Below are 20,855 nucleotides of genomic sequence, written 5' to 3'. Positions count from 1 at the left end.
TGTAATAGCTGTGCTCATATGACTATTTCGGTGAGAAGGGTGTAATATAATAATGTACAAAGGTATGTATACATAATCTTACCTTCTTGGCAGCTGAGTCCTGGTTGTTGTTGTCGGCGTGATGCGGAGCGGCGGGCGCCATGACGGTGACGCCACTCTGCGAAAGAAGCTCGTCGGAGCCTCTCTGTAACAATGATATTTTTAATATTTATTTAATTGCTAATAATATTTCGTACGAAATTTTTGCATAGGTCTCTGTCTTAGGCACTCGTGATTATTAAAATGACAATACACACACACACACACACACACACACACACACACACACACACACACACACACACACACACACACACACACACACACACACACACACACACACACACACACACACACACACATATATATTATATTATATTTGCACAATACATTTAAACAATTGAATCCTTAAATGGTACAATATAAAAAAAATCTATATTTTATTGATATACTAGTAACTTATAATCAGTGAGATTTGGGAAGGAGAACACAGAAAAATATATTAGGTTTAGTTCGCAATATATTCAAATATTTTTATCAATGATCATTTTCGCGCAATATATATACGTCATACATGTCAGCGTATCAAGCAGGCGGCCTTAAGACAGCAAATAACAAAAAAATAAAACAAAAATACAATTTCGAGTCACGTCAGTGTAAACGTCAACCTACCCTTCCCTGGGATCAATCTCAATTTAAGACGCGAAATGACAGACCTCAGCAGTTAAACGCACCGGGCGAAGGTATAAATCACCCAGCGTAATAAAGCAAATGTACAAATGACATGACGTAGAATAACAGTAGACTATACGTGAAGCTCAAGCCGCGGATTTCGTATCGCGAATATCACCACACCTGCCACACCTTACATATCAGTCACAGGAGACACTTAATAAAGCCAGAACGCATCGTTCTTGCTTCCCCCGAACACTTTCAATAAAATGACAGAGTGATACCCGACATGCTGACGCGGCATTGTCGTCTCTATCAACACAAACATTGCAATAACTTATTCACTCAACTACCGTTAGCACTTTCATCTATATGTTATACGAATTTAATACTATCGATTCTCGCGGCAAATGGTAAGTTGAACTTAAATAATCCTGCAGTGTGAATATTTATCGATGGATTACAATAAATAACAGGAGAGCATATTTGTAATTTACATAATATAATAAAGAGTAGATTTCGCTAACAGCGGGAATCCCATTTTGTGGCATAAAGCTTTCATTGTAAAAAAAAGAACCGCTTCTCCTGAAATAAAACCAACATCCGCGGGGTCCTATTCCTTGGAGTAATTTCGTAGAGCGCGTGTAATAATTGCCTGAAATTAAATAACATTTTTCACAACAAAGAAACAACAAGGATGGAAATTTTGGAGCAGAACGTCGGATTGCGTTGGATAACAGGGCAGTTTTCGTTTCCATAATAATTTTTCAAGTTAATGAAGAATGATGTTGAATACCTTCATTATGAGGATGACGACGACGATTATTAGTATTATTCTATAACCGTTTGGAAAGTGTAAGGAGATATTAAACATTTAAGCGTAATTACCAAGATTTTACACACAACTATTAACACAAGTACTAGTTTTTTCTCTTGACATTGTCAGAGGCCTAGATATGTTGATTGATCAGAATAAAAAGTAGCTTATTTCCTTGTCGATATTAATTATAACATATATGCCAAATTTCATGATAAGTCATTGCTTCCAACCATACTAAAATGGTGTCTGTAATCATTATCAATACAGCCGTTATCTGTTTACAGCTAAACGTATGTAAAACAAATTCGAAATTAAAAAAGTTGGACTTATTTGGTGAAGTGAAAGTAGAGAGAAATATTATATTATATAGGTATTATTAATTTAAAGTTATTACATTTACTAGCCTGTTAATATTATAAATATGAAAGTTTGTTAGATGTTTATATCTTTACTACTCAAACACACTTAAACGGCTAAAACGAATTTAAAGGAAACTAGCTCTCGGGGCTCCTATGTGTATCAATACTTTCTATGTGCTAAGTTAGGATATAACCTACTAAATTTCACACAAATTCGTTCAGTAGTTTTTGCATGAAAGAGTAACAACAATTGTCCATCCATTATTACAAACATTCGCATCTATAATAATTAATAGGATTTTGTAGACAGATAACCCATATTTCAGAATAATATATTGGGTACGTATTATTTCAATTCATGCGGGTAATGTCACAACGTACTAGTAATTATAAATAATAACCAAAAACATGACATCAAAATATTTTACTGACATTGATTTGTAAAACAAAGATATCAATTGAATCAATCTAATGGACTATTTATAACGTCAGAAGATTGTAAGTCAATATTTATTCGTGGATAGAAATCCACATATAATAAATATGTTAAACTAGACTAGCAAAATCAATTCCCTATATTGGCCCTTTGTTGGAAAGTACTTTGTTTTCTCTTGAAAGAATACTGTAGATCTTTTCTCGAACAGGACATGCTCTTCGTGTTTCTTCAATATGTCATTTGAATGAACGTGATTCGAGGGTCTCTCATATCAAAATATCGGGAATAAAATTACATGAAAGGTTTACTTAGATCAGAAGAGCGAGTCCCGTCCCTTTTTGAGATACACCACGGACGCGGAATGATATGTTTACGTGGTCAAAGAGGAATATCAAGGTCCATTGTCGAGAATCAATACGGATAATCTATTAGTGATATTAAAATGTCCCATGGGACATCGCAAATAGATGGAATAAATAGATTTTATTGTTGTTCGAATAAGTGAGTCCATTCTTTGAATTGTTGGGTGAATATGAAGTACCTAAAGTATTATTGGAAATCTGAGGGAATAGGTTTAGCTGTTTGTTATATTATCACATATTAACAGAGAATAGAATAGAATCAATATATAACAATATGTGACTAAATAAATATACATTTCACTTATACAGTAATTATAAAAAGTTTCTTTACAAGACGCCTATAAACACTTCGCTAAAACTTTTTTTATTGCTTGAGGGAATTTTTATTCTTGACAATACAAATATTTAATATTATAGATTCGTAATTTTGTATGCTAATGGGTTTTCCATAGTATTATACTATTAGTATTATACTATTTGCCACACCGAAAAAAGGTTTGCTTAAAAAAAAATTAACAGATGACTGGTTGTTTTTTATGACGTTTTTTGGTCCTCGATGTGTCATCTAAATGTAGCTGCAACTACTATGGCCATGATTTTACATTAATAGCAGTTACTTGAGTCTGGCAACGCATTATCTGTTAATTTTTAAAAAATATTAATCAATTATTTAAAAATTGCTCTTACAATGAACTAGAAAGTTAAAGTTTTTGGAACTTGGTAGAATTTGGAATTCATCTTCATAAGGAATAAAGTATTTTATCTGTAAATTGAATATTTTTATTTTTTCTTTTTTTTATAACAAAGAGAATCCAAAAAAAAAAAGCCGCGAGCAATAGCTTGTAATAATATACTGTGCATATTTTTTATTCTTAGTAAAAGTATCAAAAAGGTCAATAATATCCTCTTAAATCTTCCAAATGTTAGTAGTATCAAAACTTTAGTAGGTGTCGAGTTGTGACCACAGGGAAAACCTTTATTGATTGATTTGTCGCCCTTGTGAACCCTTACATAGAAATTCAGAGAGTGCGAAAGTCAAATTTGGGTCGGAAGAGTGATCGATGTGATTTTAAGGAGGTATATTTGAACAGCCTGAATTGATAAAATCTACGGATATTTTATTATTCTACATATTTACAACATCTGTTATATTTCAAACTCATATACAAGTATAAATGTACAAATTATAACTACATTAACTCTTTTAAAATGCACCATTAAAAATGGTAAAAAAGATTTAGCTTAAATAAGCAAAAACTACTAATTTAAAATTAAATTTAGTAACTTTTGACATACGTTACCGGAAAAGAACATAAGTTTTAAAAAAATCGAGATAGTTTTTTTAGTACACAACTCCTCAATATTAACAAATGCAAAAGGAGGATTACAGGTTTATCTTAAATTTTTGTTTAGTACTGAAAGCTTAATATGAACAAATTCTTTTTTGAACAATACGACACGTTCTAATTTTCTATTAAAATTAAGATACTTTCATCATCTACTCGTATTATTGAGATGTTATAAAAAATAAAGTGTAAATATTTTTATTTCATTTTAACCAGTAACATATCCAAATTTATAAAACATGTATATTAATATAACAATTTATATCCCATAAGATATATCGTCAACTAGTCCCTAAACCTGATTCACGCGATTTTTATGAAGGCTGTAAACGATCGTCAGCTCACTATCGATGTCATATGAAATATTTATGCGCCACTAACACTCTTCAGAAGATATTAATCGATTGACAATTGTAAAGGTCCATATAACAGATAAACCTAACCTTATATCGTCTTCCATATAGGATGCAATATAGAGACATTTTAGTGATACACGTAATTGTTACCTAATTACATATTAATATTACATTGTCACTCAAAACACGCAGTTATTGTAAAAAAGTAAATAAGTAATACGTATACAATAAATATGCCATCTAATTTATCGAAGCAGTGCAAAAATTATTAACTTACAATAATATATATAAATCTGTAAATTTTAAAGTACTAAACTGATTTCACAACGAAGAAAAGTTTTGGAATCCACCAGAACACAAAATATCGAATTCCATGTAGGAAATTATGTAAAATTTCTTTTTTTCTTCATCTGATTACCAGTTTACATTCACCTACTCGTATTGATGAACCATTGTCTTGTATTAACGGTATTACAGATCTATGCGATATCGTATATCTCTTTGACTGGTTGTTTACTTGAATACCTATTTATTAATGTATTTCGATATCTATATTCTTCTTTCATCAGTCTGTCTAGCTGAATATCCGGGTTATCTCCGATGTTATTTTTATGCGATTTTCAAAAGAAGTAATTTTTTTGTGTAATTCTATGATCTCCTACCGGAGATTGGCGATCATCATGGCGATCGTTACTTTGTCCACCGTCATTCTGAAAAGGGGCCTGGTGCTCATTCCGAACGACTTCCCCACCGTCTTAAATTTTTTAACCATGAGTATTTTGTTTTGTATCATGTGTCCCAGGTACAGAAACTTAAGGTATATTATAACGTTTAATGTTTCTTTTGTATATTAGTATATTTAAGTAATATTCACTAGAAAAACCTAAAATTTACCAATGTACGGGATTTTATAGTAACATGTAACATAACGTGTAAGTTTACACGTTTCGTTTAGAAATATAAAGAATTTTCGCCAAATTTGATTGACATGAAATTAGGTAAGATCATATAAAAATTAATAATAAATTCACGTGTCACACCGGTACATTGTTTCTGTGGCCGAAATAAAACGTAGAGTAGAGAGAAAACGAACATTTACGATGGGAATGAAAAATCGCTTCGGCATTTATGACGTCATTGTTCCTGAGAACGGGTCTAATATGAAAAAGAATAAAAAGGGTCTAGCGGGAAAAAGCTGTAACGAGTCTAATAATTTTTATTGCGATTTCACGAGCTTACAGTCTGATTTAACTCGGCGTGTGTAAATTATGATTTAATTTAATAACCACCGTTGAAACGAGCGTAAAATGTTTTTATGTGAGATAATATACTTTTCATTAAGAGTCATGTGTTACTCTCACAGTTTTATATTCATGTTTTATGAGCTAAGCAACTCGACAGAATTGAATTGTTATATACGCGAATTGCGAAGCGCAGATTACTTAAGCAGGTATATCGTCACAAATAGAACATAAAATAGCTGTCAAAATGTATTGTTTTATTATAACAATATATATACTATTCTTTTCATTGCGAAAAATAAACATCATTAGTCTTTAGATCCTGTTGTCATTAAAATATTTATAAAGTATTTCTGTTTCAATAATTACAATACAAAAATTTATAACAGTTTTCAGCGAATTTACAAAAAGAGAATTATTGCAACTGAAAGGAAATGCTCGCGTTCAATTGAACACGATTGGATTAATTACTGAAATTTTTACAAAGCTTCAGTTTCTAAAGCCGAACGAGATTTAACAGTAGCTTTCATAGCCGATAAAACATTGTTAGTTGAATACCAGCTACAAAAAAGGTACAAGAGTTTGCCGTAGAATTTCACTGAGTACATAACATAGTGAGTGAAGTACAACGTTTTGTTAATATCCACATCATCATGTAACTTTTAGAGTTAGTTATACGGTGTAAGGATTTTTTCCTTATTGAGAGATTTTAAAATATAAAGTTCTCAATTAAATAGCATTTTTGTGTATCTGTTATGCTATATCTTTGGAAATATGGATAATAAAAAATAATTATGAGAGTCTTAAATAATAATACGGTATACGGCAGTGCAAAAGATACCTTAAACTTAATTTTAGAAAAAAACTAAATAAAATTATATACATTTACAAGAGTCAACTGACTAACTAGACATAGCTGAATTAAATTATATATCCGGTAAAAATATAAAAGTCAATTTTGAAAAATATTATATACTTTGATTTTGTTATTCATAGCAATAATCTGCTAATAACTATGCAGGATCGTGCTCTTAAGCGATAATCGAAATATATATATACCATTTCCGTTATAGGAACCGCCATAGAATCACATGTATCTAAACAATTTCTTCATACTAAGTGCAATAAGAATCGCTCCTACTCGACACGTACAAGTACAACGTGCGCTACGCATCTGTAACGTATTATCACAGAGAAACGCCTTCGACTAAGATGTCGAAATTAACGATCTTGATAATATTTGTCGGCTGAACGTTGCCAGCTCTACTCGTAATTAATTGCACCAATTTGTTCAACGCTTATAACGGACATTTGTCAAGCGCCCACCCACCCCGGATGATTTTCGCACTAACTTCATAATCGATATTCCCAAGTATCGATTATCGGGAAACTCTTTGCTCCAAGTCGGATATTAAGACCTTCCCCACTCATTAATACACCGTAACGACCTGTTTTCTTCGATTGTAACGAGCAGGTAAATTCCACTCGAGATTAAAGATTAATGTCCAACTTGCGTAAAATATTATGGTGCGAGCGATAAAATAATATGAAACAATGTAAAAGTTAACAATACTCATCATAACTAGGAGGCAAACCTCTTAGCCCCAGAACAATATATGGAGACATTACTCGCTGTCACAATTCTACTTTATAGGGAAAGTAGGAGTAGCGGGTTCCGAACAAAGTTGTAGGGGGCTGGTTACTTCAGTAATGAATAGAGACATCAGACGTTAACCGCCACTCGAGCGCAACTCGCATACCATTTTAACTTCAGTCCTACGATAACTAAACTATGTTGACCTAACACCAAGTCTGATGAAACAAAACACAGTTTATAATCATGTTACATACTTGTTCAACTAGTTGAATTAGTTACATATAATAAATATCGATGAATGAGGTTTTTTTTTCACATTTATTTATTAAGACGTAGCAGATCAAATCATATTTAAAGTCAAACTTACAATACTAGAAAGTGATTTAAGTGTTTTCTAAAAATCTTCACAAAGTTTTCGGAAATATAAGAACAGAGGATGTCAAGTTCCACGAAACCGAACCATGATTTATCTTTTAGTAAAATATGTATAAATAATAACAGCTCCTCTATGATACTGGTACAAACGTAACCTTATCTGATAAAAAGTTGAACGATAAAAGTGAACAGATATACATGAAGCGAGAGAAACAAAGGACACCGTTTAGAGCCGACATTCATTTGCATGCGAGACGATTTAAATAAACACAGCGCAGTGGGCAGGCGCACTCACTGTGTTTTATAGCGTCCCATTATTTTATAAAGAACTTAAATGAAAGCCTGACAAAGATCTAGATTTCCATAAGGTGCATGCGGGTGTTAATTGGCGTTTCGAGCGGCTGTTGCTACGTTTTCGTAATTATCTTCAATAAAATTAATCTTGACCCCACTTTGTTTTGTTCTCGTGGAATTGAGTTACTCCTCTGGATTCAATAAAGCCTAATGTCACTGTAAGAAACGTGTTAATGGCCCCTATTCATCGTGTAGGGCCCAACGAATAATGTGTGTGAATAATCACAGGTTTATCTGGCTGAAATGTATTTTTATTTTTTAAATACAGTAAAACTAACATGAATATTTAATAATTTTTAGGTAAGCCATAAGCATATTTAAAAATATTCATTGTCCTATCAGCCGTCAATTGTTCGCACCTGAACATAGGCCTCCTCCATAAACTGTTATAAGGAGTAGTCCCGAGCTACCTGCATTCATTGATTCAATGCATTTGAAGCTGTCGTTCCATCTAGTATGGGAGTCCTATACTGCATTTGGTCACACAGGATCGCCACTCAAGAAGCTTTCTTCCCATATTCTATTATATATATATATATATATATATATATATATATATATATATATGTATGTATGTTGTTAAGATTTTTTTATAAAGAAGTGTATGAAGCTTTTTATAGTTTTTTAATAATATTTATAGCCTAACTACGTACATTCATTTAGTTAAAAACAAAAATATTAAATAAAAAAATCTAATAACAAACAATAATCTCAATAGGTAGTAATTTCCTAAAAGTTTGGCTTGCTTCTGTACAGCCGGCCGTCTCCTAATGAGAAACTATCAAACTGTAACGGAACATTTGTCTTGTTAATGCTAATATTCAATTCTCCAAGCGACTCTCCTACAACTAACTACTTTTAATTGGATGCTGCTCTTTCTTGTTGTATTGGAATACTATATAAAACAAAATACAAGCAGACTTTCTTAGAAGTCTTAGAAGTTTTTTATTGTCCTGATAAGGTACAAGGTATGTGCAAGTTTTATTATGGCTATTAGATGATAAAGATGAATACAGATTTTGCAATAATTAATAATTCTATGTAAAATATAAAATCACTAGCTTTCTCTACGACTTTGTCCGCTTAATCACTATATATTGTGAGGAATAAAAACGTTGAATGAAAAATAAAAAAAAAAACAATAAAAACAGATTTTAATACTTGTAAGGACAAAAAATATTATACATAAATTTAATTTAGTAATGAAATTTATTTAATCTTTTGAAAGAAAATAATTAATGTCATATTATATATATATATATATATATATATATATATATATATATATATATATAACAACCGTGTGGTTCCAGTACAGACTGAGCCACCCCTATCTTTCCCGTGGGTGTCGTAAGAAGCGACTAAAGGAATTTATTGTCGAAGGATGGGGCAGCAGCGTCCCTTTTAAAACATCAGAAAAGCCTAACTGCGGTGCCAACCTGCCTGTCAAGCGTGCGAAGGCCTACGTTTAGCGATGGTAAACCGTCCACTAATTTGATGATGGTGAAATAATATCATAAACTAAACTGTAGATATTTGCAGGACGTATTTATGAATATAATGGTCATAAATTTTATAATATATTATTTTATATAAATGTTGTTCTATTAAGACAATAATTACAAACTTGTTTAAATACGTGAACATTGTAAAATATTTCCTATTTTCCTATGTATGAATTCCTATATCTTATTATATATACATCTTTATTTATCTATCATTTTACTAACGAACCACACCTATGGTTTCTTCTAGCAAATTGAGAGAAAAACACAATCCGTATCACTTGAGAAACAAATAGATTCTTTATAGCGATGTAGGAAGGTAACAATTCACCCCTCAATGGGCCGTACGGAATCTAAAGCTATCGTAATTTCGTCGGGCAATATTCTGCCTTTTCATATTTTTCTCTTGCCTTCCAAATGTTATATCGTGCCCGACACACGGCCGCGATTTCGTTTGTTATTTCAAGCCCTCTCACGCCTCTGCGATTTAGTATATCGACATGTGAAGTATCAGTTAAACAAATATACAGAATCACTTGACTTCTGATCATCTATAAGTGAATCTCCTTCGTTTACTCAAAAATACCATATCAAGAATAAACAAAACCCAATTAAATTTATTCGAATTCTAAAATACTGTTAGAAGGTATGTATACACATTATTCAACACGAAATATCCGAAATAAGATACGAGCTTACGATGCGCATTCACATTAAACTAAAAATACATGTTCAAACAGAAGTTTCAAACGAAAATATGTCTGCAATATTCTTTGAGTATATTTGATAGGTAAAATCGTAGTCAGAAAGCAAACTGTCACACTCCTTTTATCCATTCCAAAGGTTAAGTCAAAGAGTGTTTATGCTGTATCGACTCTTTGTGAAGACACGAAGTTATTTATGCCTTAAAATCACTGATATAAAGAAAACACAATTGAGATTCAAAAACAGCACTAAAAAGCTCCCCAAATTATGTACTAATGTGACATTGGTTATCAAATGTGTCGAAATATTGGATATAAATATAATATATTAATATGAAGTACATATTCTAACAATTTTACTTATAATCCTGGTCATTTGTCTTAATCGTAAAGGTTCAGTCGCATGTTATTTCAGCATTATGACACTACTTCAAATTAAAAAATAATACTACCGGATTTTCGTACTTACCATTTAGTGTGTATATATATATATATATATATATATATATATATATATATATATATATATATATATATATATATATATATATCAACGTATCTCCATAGAATACAACATAATTTCAGAATTACATTATTTTAATTTAAAAAATGTATTAATAATTAAATACCTGCATTTTCCGATACATTTAGAAGGAATAGAGACCCTATCTACACACAAACAATCTAAGTACTACTCGTATGTCAAAACTTTATGGTAAGCAGACATACCTAGAGACCCGGACGCGGTCGCAATGCTTCAAAGGCGATGCTGTGTTTACATTTGTCTCTGGGATACGCGGGTAGCCTCAGATATTTAACCGCCGTTGGCATTCCAAAAGAATAAATAAAAACGACGGAGATTTAAATACTTTTCATCTATTCTCTTATTTTTTTTTCAGAATTGTCTACTGGATAAGAGAAACATTATCATAGGGATACAAAGTAATTAACTTAATGCTCCTCCTTACGTAATTCTTAGTGCAATTAGGTTAAAATGACCATTTCATACTTTAGTTTTTTATTCATACATTTCTTTCTCTAAATAATTAATTAATTAAGACTGCTGTAAGAACTTCTCTTAAATAATCATTTAGAAATATTGAAAATCGTTTTAGAACATTTATAGATGAAGCAAACAAATCTTATTTAAAGCAGCATAGAGTTACAGATGTTAAAAGAAAAAATACTGACATGTATGAGTTTCTACAGAATTGAAGTTGCTGGGATTTATTACACACAAAAAAATCACACAGTTTTTGAAAACAGTACACGTAATTTTAAATAAACATTAATATAAAAGTCATCAATATAAAAGTAAGGTACAAATTAAAGGCTATGAGATACAACAACTTAGTTCTCATGAATAGCATCGAACATGGAGATCACAGTGCACGTTTAGAAAAATTAACAGCTGTTTTTGACTATAGGCATAGGTGATGGTTGTCACTATCCATCAGATTGGTCATTACAAGTTACATAAAGCATATATTTTTATTATATATAATGATTTGTAATTTATGTAAATATTTATTTTAATTTCTGTTTTGCACTACTACTGCCCACTCACTTCTTTTTATGTCACTATGTTAGGTTGACTGAAAGAGATAAGTTCGCCTTTGCTAACATTGTTATTAACTCATTGTTGTTACTGTATGTTTTAGAGCATAAAAACATATTTCGGTTAATGGAGGTAGTATATAAATGTTTATCAATGCTATTCTAAGTCATACTTTTATATTCAAGTTCCATATGAATCTTAACCACAAAACAGCTGCCCAAATTGTTTAACTAAACGTGTGACAACATAGAAACTGGCAAAACCCTGTCGGTGTACTCTCAAAATGCTAGAGCTAATAGACTTAGCTACAAAGTTCCGGAGTTGTGACAACGTAACACTTGTACCAAAATAGATATTAACAAAATTTTCTTGCTTGGCAGTTTTTTAAGAGAATAGCCCCATCTGGCCGCCTATAAGCTTGTAAAGGTTGTATTTTGGTCTCAGCAAAGTGGTCTTACGGTATAAAAGCATTGGAGTACACATATTTGCCCAAGTGTACGAATCAGCATTGTCAAATTTTAAAAAGGCTCATGTAGAAAAGCGTTCTATAAAAAAAAAAAATTATACCATTTTACTACCTCTTAATCGTCAGAATGATTACAATTTCGAACGTTCAGTTATTTAGTTATGAACATGAAGAATACTGTAGGTTTTTGGATTTTTACAAGTAATCGAATTGCTGTGGCTATCCACACCTACAATCTGACCTGATTTGATTTATAACAAGATAATAAATTAATAAATAACTGCAGAGTACATGAGTAAATAATTCGTATAAATCTTTTATCTTTAATGTACGAGCAACGCTTTATTAACGCTTTTATTTTTGAGACGACATCTTATGTAGACCTAAGTTTAGATTTAAAAGGAGCTAATGTTCTTAAATCGGTACAGAAGGGTAACGGGCCAGGACAAATATTTTGCCACTTGAAAACGTTACCTGAACGGGCAAGTGGCCGCGGGCGCCGCGCGGGGAGACAAAGTAAATATGTCCCCGTTTCCCGGGTCGTCCCCACATTTTATCGGGAGCGATCGCCGCTCGGGTCGGGAAATGAATTTAAAACGTGTTTGCGGGTAATCTGTTATCGGTCCCTTGTCTCTCGCTCGAATATAGACGTTCAGAGTGGTCTTATATCTACTGTCGTGATTTTGTGCCAGTAGGTGCTTAGGTCACTCATTAATTTTAAATTATAATTAAAATAATAACGAAAAAAAAAAATAGGTATTATTCTTGTCGATATCTCGAAATTTAGATATGAAATTAAAATATTGCTTAAGGACGTTACTTAAAGAACTCCCGAAATCATTCCAGATAATTAAAGACGATCTAATCCTAACGCTAAATATAAAAAAAAAACACAGTCTTGGTATACCGCTAATTAATTTATTTTTGTCCACAAAAGAAATAAGATTTATTAAAATGCCAAACAAATAGTCGTTAATTTAAACAAAATTCTTACAATGTTGCAATGAATTGTTAAACGTGTATGTACTCAATGTTACAACGAAGCAGAGTCTAATACGAACAACAAAGGGTTAATTATTTCGTCACGAGAGCTCTTATAAGCTACTGTAACAGCGCTCGAGCTGTGCTCGGGGGCCATAAAAGCTACATAATACGTGGCGACATAAAACTCTTATTATTTTAGTATCTGTGAAACGGTGGCGGAAAACATCTCGTAAAATAAAACCTGTCGCGTCGTACGATGCAAGTCGCTCTCTCTCGAAGGCCCGTTCAGCCAATGCGCGGTCTAAATCCAGCTGGATTCAGTACGGACACCGGTTGAGATCGAATACAGCAAGCTAGGTAGATTTCTATGGAAAATGCAGACTTTATGGTAGCCGGGGGATAAGTTTCCATTTTAAATTGAAGAGAAACTCTGAAATGTTTCCTTGTCTCCCGTCGGAGCTGCGCGCGCGAAGTTGAATAAAAATTCACGTCAGGTAAACTCACAGAAATATTTACACGAACATAAGATCCAGAGATGCAATGCGGTTCAGTAAATAAATCCCGAGTTATCACTACACCCCGCTCCACCTAAGTATGTATGTACTCTAAGAGGCATTTATGATAGGCTTACCCAGTTATCAGATCGTTGTTATAACACACAATACAAACATCTTTAGTAATTATGATACAGTAGTGTAAGCATAATAGAAGGGACGGCTTAAGAAACATTGCGAATTCAGGTAAAAGAATCCAACAAGAAATTATTCGTTTTTTGGCGAAAATGCGACTAAGTCCCGGAAACGCCCATTTACATAGCCGATGTCGACGCGATGGTGCGTGGCGACTTCAAATGGGAATTATAATACCAAATTGAATACAAAACTTTCCTTTCAGTGCTGAGTAATGGAGGAGTCTATGCACCGGAACAATCGAAAAGACAAATAGAATGAGAGAGGAGTCGAGACACTCGCTCTGTTGAAATAATAAGTGCCTGACGTCTTTTTGGACGTTCATACAGCGCTTTTTTGTAACGATAAATTTTTACGCTTTGATCTTTCCAATTCAAATAGGCTTTTTTTTCTCGTAGAATCAGAAGTTATAGGAATATTTCAAAAGCTTTAAGTGAGGCGACGGAGCGGATTTTCCTTTCCAACGGCTATATCATTCTGATTGAAATGCAAATGAAACGGTGTCCGTTCGGAACGTATTTATTCTATCTACCTTCTCGGTTAATCTTTGAAATTAGGCAGATATTATACAAATATTTATAAATAATTCCAAAAGTACCTATTCTATTTTTATTTCGAAATATTTGGTTAAAATTATTATAATTTAATTTTTTATTTGTTCATTATTACAGTTTGGCTACAATGCCAAAATTAAAAATATAGTTTAAAAAAATACTTGTGAAAACTTCAATTCTAGTTGCAAAATTTATGATATTTTAATCTTCTCAATGCAGTCGCGCAATGACAGGAATTGTTTGCTGAAGAATCTGAAGCGGTTCATTATTCTGTTCCGAGTTATTTGGCGCCCAACGAGGGATTCTGCTCGCTTGACGCGAACATCTGACGGATCATTCGCGGATTTTGATTGTAACTTCGAAAACTTTTTCTTTTATACTTTTAATACTGTGAGATGGTTACTATTTGTTAACATAATATTCAACACAGTTGTAACTTAAAATCCGAACAAGTTACACAACGAAACAAGCTGCAACAAAAACATTTGCCTATGCCGACGTTAGTGAATTGTTCTCCCGCTCGTGACTGGGTAATTTCCATACATTTCAAGTTCCATCGCCTGCGGGACGTTCGTTCTTTTGTTGATAAATGTTTGACGGGAACTCCGGGGACGCCATTAAAAGTTTTTTCGTGAATAATTCCAGTTTACATACGCAAATGTTTACTCGTGAGTTTACCCGCGCTCACCTATTCGGTGATTTCTTTTCATAGAGGCGTTTGTTCGAGAAACAACTCCTTGAATAGGTAATTGAAAAAGTTTTTCTTTTTGTCATAAATATAGTTCTATTGTGTGTTAAACCATGGAGTCCTCAAAAGACATGGTTAAAGTCATGAGTATGTATGTGCGCTTGCTCAGTAAAGATAATTTTGTCATATGTATTTTGTCTAACTTATGAGAAGTGTGCAAATCAATAAATTCAACACTATGTAGATATGGTTAATAGAAAACATTGTTCTAATAGAGACGCTTACATCTTAAAGTTATCGGCGACGCGAAATAATCGAAGAGAAGTAGTAAGTTCCTTAAGCTATAACTAAGTTCACACGAAGTTAGTCGATCAGATTGTTTGGCGTACAGAAAGGGGGCATACATCACAGATAGTTGATTGCATGGACGTGGTAAAAAGTCAAATACAAACTACTACATTATATAAAGTACATATATAAGAAATTGTTGAATATAGTACACATAGATATAAATATAATTTTTATGAGGATCAAAGAATTTCATATTGGACATTGTCTTAAAAAAATTACTGAAAGATTAAAATTTTTCCAACGAACATTTTTTCTCGTTTAAGAAATTTTAGTAAAGTATTCGAGGACACCTAATCTTGAAAATTTTGCTTTGTTTTATTTAAAACATGTTTTCTATTTTTATATACCTAGATAAAATTTATCTAATATATATATATGTTTATTAATAAAGTTAGTAAAATTCATCATATCACACATTAATTTGATTTACATGTCTAACAACATAAAATAAAAAGAACTAATTTTTTTAATTTTTTTTTAAATATATAGAAAAATTGTAAGAAATGCTAAGAAACGTTACATACAAAAAGAAATACAAGATGTAAACAATGAAAGTAAAGGTATTTGGAATGTAATAAATGAGCAAAGAAATAAAAACAAAAAGATGCATGACCATGAAAAATTTAGACTTAAAGTTGACTCAAAAATAATTGACAACCCACAGGAAATTGTTAAAATATTATCTTCGAATTTTGAATACAGGCTTGACGAGTTACCAGATAATAAATATAAAGCGGAAAAGATCCTGCATGACAACACAAATAGAGTACATGACAACTTATCTTGGGAACCAATTACTCCGACTGAAATAAAAAAAGTAGTAAAAGATATGAAGACTAAAAAATCTTGTAGATATGATGACATTCCAATATCTATCATTAAAGAGAATATTGAGCTTTTCGCGGAACCACTGGCTCATTTCTATAACATGTGTTTGAAAGAAGGTATTTTTCCCGATCAACTAAAATTAGCTCGTGTTATACCAATTCATAAAAAGGACTACAAATATAATCCCAAAAATTATAAACCCATTTCCCTCTTACCAACCCTTTCCAAAATATTTGTAAAGCTATTAAAAATTAGACTTCTACAACATATAGCATCAAATCATATACTAAACAAGGGACAGTTTGGGTACCGCAGAAGCTATAGAGACACTTATAGATGATGTTTTGAATAAGATTAATAGCAAAAAAAGGTAGCAGGGCTTTTCCTGGATTTAAACTCTGCATTTGACACAGTTGATCATGAAATACTCTTAAGCAAACTACACTATTACGGTATACGAGAACAATCACTAAAACTATTCAAATCTTATTTAAATAATAGAAAACAATATGTCGAAATAAGAAATATAGAAAATAACCAGAAGATAATTATATACATCAAAACTGACCATCATAAAAAGAGGCGTTCCACAGGGTTCTATATTGGGACCAATATTTTCCATTCTTTTTATCAATGGTCTTATTAATTATATACAAAATATTGCAAATGATATTCAATTAATAATCTATGCCGACGATATCAATGCCATAATCTCCGCTATGGACATAAAGGACCTAGAAATATAAATCAATAATGTTATAGCTGTCTTAGATGAATGGTTTTCTGTTAACAATTTAAAACTAAATGTAGACAAAACATGTGCCTTACTATTTAGGTCAACTTCTATAAATAAGGATACTTTGGAAATATACCTGAATAGTAATAATATCAAAGTTGTTAATGAAGTAAAATTTCTAGGTGTGAAGATAGATTCTGTACTGAATTGGAAATCTGAGTTAGACTCTATAACTAAATCAGTTAGTGCATCATGCTATGCTTTGAGATGTTTGAGGGATGTGTTAACTGTCAATCAACTCAAACCCGTCTATATACATACAATAATATATATAAAAATAAATAGTACGTTTGACTATTAATTTTATGATGCGCTCAGTATGCGACCTATGCCGCATCCCACTTTATTTTATTTAATCATATCATGGGGCATTTTGCGTTTCAGTCTGCGAGTCATGTGCTTTACGTCCATAAGGTCTCTTGTCAGTCTGTTACGGTGTTTTGTTATCCTCTCCTTGTAGAATTGTGTGTTCTGTAGTATTTCCTGCCTAATAATACCAATTTTAAGGTCATGATATAGTTGCTCGTTTGTGATAAACCAAGGAGCATTGGTTTTTGTTTCACAACATTTTATTTTAGAATCTTTGCAAAATCTTGACATTGAAGTGAGATCCTGTTCCCCAGAGCTGGATTTCATGGGTCAGGATAGGTTTTAGTATCGTCTTTTACAGAATGAGTTTATTACTCAGTGTCAATTGTGATTTGTGATCTAAGAACCAGTAAAGCTTTCGTATTTGTAAACCTATCTGTTTTCGTTTGATCATTATATGTTTTTTAAACAGTCTATCCAGGTCAAACCTAGATATCTTACATAGTCTGTTTGAAGGATTTCTAAGTTGTTAAGCTTTACAGAAGAGCAAATACCTTTTTTTTGTGTGTGTGAAGGTAACATTGACCGATTTAGATTCATTAGCTCTGATTCTCCATTTTTTTAGGCATGAAATGTTATCTAAACCCATTTGTCAAGTCATGTTAGCATCCCACGAAGATCAATCAATTGTAACGAGTATTCTGCAAACAGGTTTAGATAACTAAAATAGCAAATTAAATATAAGTGTAATAATAAACCTTGTCAAAATTCTTAATTATTAATTTTGAATAAAAATAAAATAATAACATTTTAATATTTCATTAATTTGATATTAAACAATAAAGAAAAAAAACCCTATCCATCCACATTGAAAACCTATATAGTAGATACATACTTACCAAACTAGACGATTGTTATATAATATATATAAAATAAAATGTATGATAATAAATAATATTTTTTACATACTTCACTTTAATAATCGATCTTAAATAAAATAAACAGGATAAAGTAAGTAATTAAAATCATACTGACATCCTTGAGTCTGAATAAAAAAGTTATAAAGTTTATATCATTGTACGACGTAATTCGATTTAATAAAAAAAACTAAATTTTAAAATTATACAAATTATAACGATAGTGCACTTTTATATCGAATTATTCCCTTATTACTTTAAAAGTAAGAAATATATACTAAGGTAGGTCTAATAGTTTAAGCAAAAAAAAAAATCATATAATATGTTTATAAAATAATAAAAGTGTTAAAATATGGTACATGTTATTTAGTTACTTTAGTCAGTATATTAGCAGTTAACTATCCATTGCTAAACATAGGCTTTTCCCTATTGGGGGGTTTGCCAGTAATTGCAACGCTTGGCAGGTGGGCTGGCAACCGTAGTTAAGCTTTGGTTATGTTTTAAGAGGGAAGCTGCTGTCGCCTCTTCTATGCTGGAACCACACGGCAATGTTAACATATATTTAATTATAAATATTTGAAAAGGAATTAATTTTCCATTAACGATTTTGATGAACCCTTTCCACATACAATCAACTGTATCTATATTTTATATACTTTATGTATACAAAAACATTCCCTATTACAGTGGGGGATGTGAGGGTATCCACGTAAATAATTTTAAGGATCAGTGGAGGCAGCCAGCGTGATTATTTCGCGCTAACGAAATTAATAAGGTAAATTTCAGCGGTGTGAGAGGGCTTTTATTGCGTTACGTCGGAACCGCTTGTTTGATGTGAAACCGGCAGGAAACATTGGATTTCATAATAAAAAAATAATATAGCACGTCATCTTGAAGTAATTATATTATATGGATTTTGCACGTTATTCAAGTTGATTAAATTTGATAATATTATTGAGTATACACTGATTTTATTTCTGACTGACTTAGACAGATGCATTTGCATTGGACTCAAAATGATAAACAAACTATCTTATCTCCAACTCTAAATACTAATCTCCTTATTCATAAAAAAAAAGCTTTAAAGTAAAAAAAACTGAACTATTTCGTCTCCATTTTTTTTATGCTAATTTCACAATTAGCAAGAAAATGATAAAATAGTGTAATAGTTAAAATAGGTTTGTAGAAGATTTTAGTTTTTTGTAATGGGACATGTACATTTCTTTTTTAACAAAATATGTTTTATCATGTAATAAATATTTTGCTAATTTAATTAATATTAATATTTATTTATACTTTTTTATAAATTATAAACATAATAATAATGGCTACAGCCGTAATATCAATTAACTTGAACTGTCTTATTTAGTGCATATTGCGCAAGTTTTGAAAATAAAAAAAAGAAATAAACCTGCAATTATTTTGAACATCTAAAATATTCATACTATACTTGAAAACCCAAGCGGTATAAGGTTCGTGAAACTTAATACATATAAACTTTTACGAGCTATAACGCTACCACTAAAGTCAAATAAAATGTTATACTTTTTTTTCTTTTTTCCAGTAAAACTTAAATGAATTAAACATAAAACTACATTAAGCATCAATTACATTATGAAAATACTATCTATAACTAAGAACATAATGTCCTAATAGAAATAATATTCGACTTGATAAGATTACAGGGAAGGAACACTCGCATAAACAACGGTCCAGGAACGGGCGTCATATATATTAAAGAAGAGTAACTATATCACATCAAAGAGCGACGCAAATCGAGGGTGTCCACATCAAGTCTCGTACGACAAATTATGTGCTCGCGAACAGATAGCGATATTGTCATCCTAAAAACACTTTTCCCTTGTTTTCCCCGAAAATGGGGAAGGAAGAGCGCTAGTTCGAGAAGACAGCTTGATCCGGCGCGCGGCCGTTTGAGGGGCAGCAACAAGTACCCTACTCAAATATTGGAATATAAAGCTTTTGTTCAACGACGTTGAGATCAATTTTCAGTGTACATAGGTTCAAAGAAAAATAAAAGAATTCATATGTGTCTAAAAGTATAGCAAGACGGAGAGAAGATAGAAAGTTAAAGTGATGGAGCGTTACATACATTAGGTAAATTGTTTAAGGAAACAAGAATGATACTTTACCATATTTTTAGGGTGTGATCAACAAATAAAAAAGTAGTCTTTAAATAAACAATATAACAATTTTATATTTGTTTTCTAAATCTTATTTATTTAAAAGTAGTAAAATATTATTTAAGACTAGCGATTCAGCCCGGCTTTATACGGGTAAATAAATTTTTTTAATTCTTTTTGAAATGACGAACAAGTAACTAATTAATATTTTATATTTTAAAACTATGAAATGGGATATGGTATAAAATAATTTCAAAGTAAATTCTGGATCCCCTTTTGTTTATAGTGAAAATTCCAAAGGTCCAATACAGATGGGGGATACGGATTAGATCTGATCGTGATGAGGATCAAGGCGAGAGTGATGTCTTCAATAAATAGACAGAAGTTGGAAAAAGTCATTATCACTAT

The 20,855-nt window shown here is 31.7% G+C and overlaps 1 protein-coding gene across 15 annotated transcripts in view; it reads right to left on the bottom strand.

The window, feature by feature from the left end:
• LOC113511928 (polypyrimidine tract-binding protein 2) overlaps positions 1-20,855 on the bottom strand; it is a 530,476-nt gene that overhangs the window by 64,040 nt on the left and 445,581 nt on the right. For all 15 annotated transcript variants that reach the window (XM_052896533.1, XM_026895658.3, XM_031913421.2 and 12 more), the window contains one exon: positions 83-184. In XM_052896533.1, the coding sequence (XP_052752493.1) occupies positions 83-184 (102 nt within the window). The remainder of the gene's footprint in view (positions 1-82; positions 185-20,855) is intronic.

Source organism: Galleria mellonella, unplaced genomic scaffold (genome assembly GCF_026898425.1).
Source record: "Galleria mellonella isolate WM207_F2 unplaced genomic scaffold, CSIRO_AGI_GalMel_v1 utg117, whole genome shotgun sequence".
Classification (NCBI taxonomy): Eukaryota; Metazoa; Arthropoda; class Insecta; order Lepidoptera; family Pyralidae; genus Galleria; species Galleria mellonella.
The sequence above is the reverse complement of the archived record's forward strand: the minus strand, read 5'-3'. Positions and strand labels throughout refer to the sequence as shown.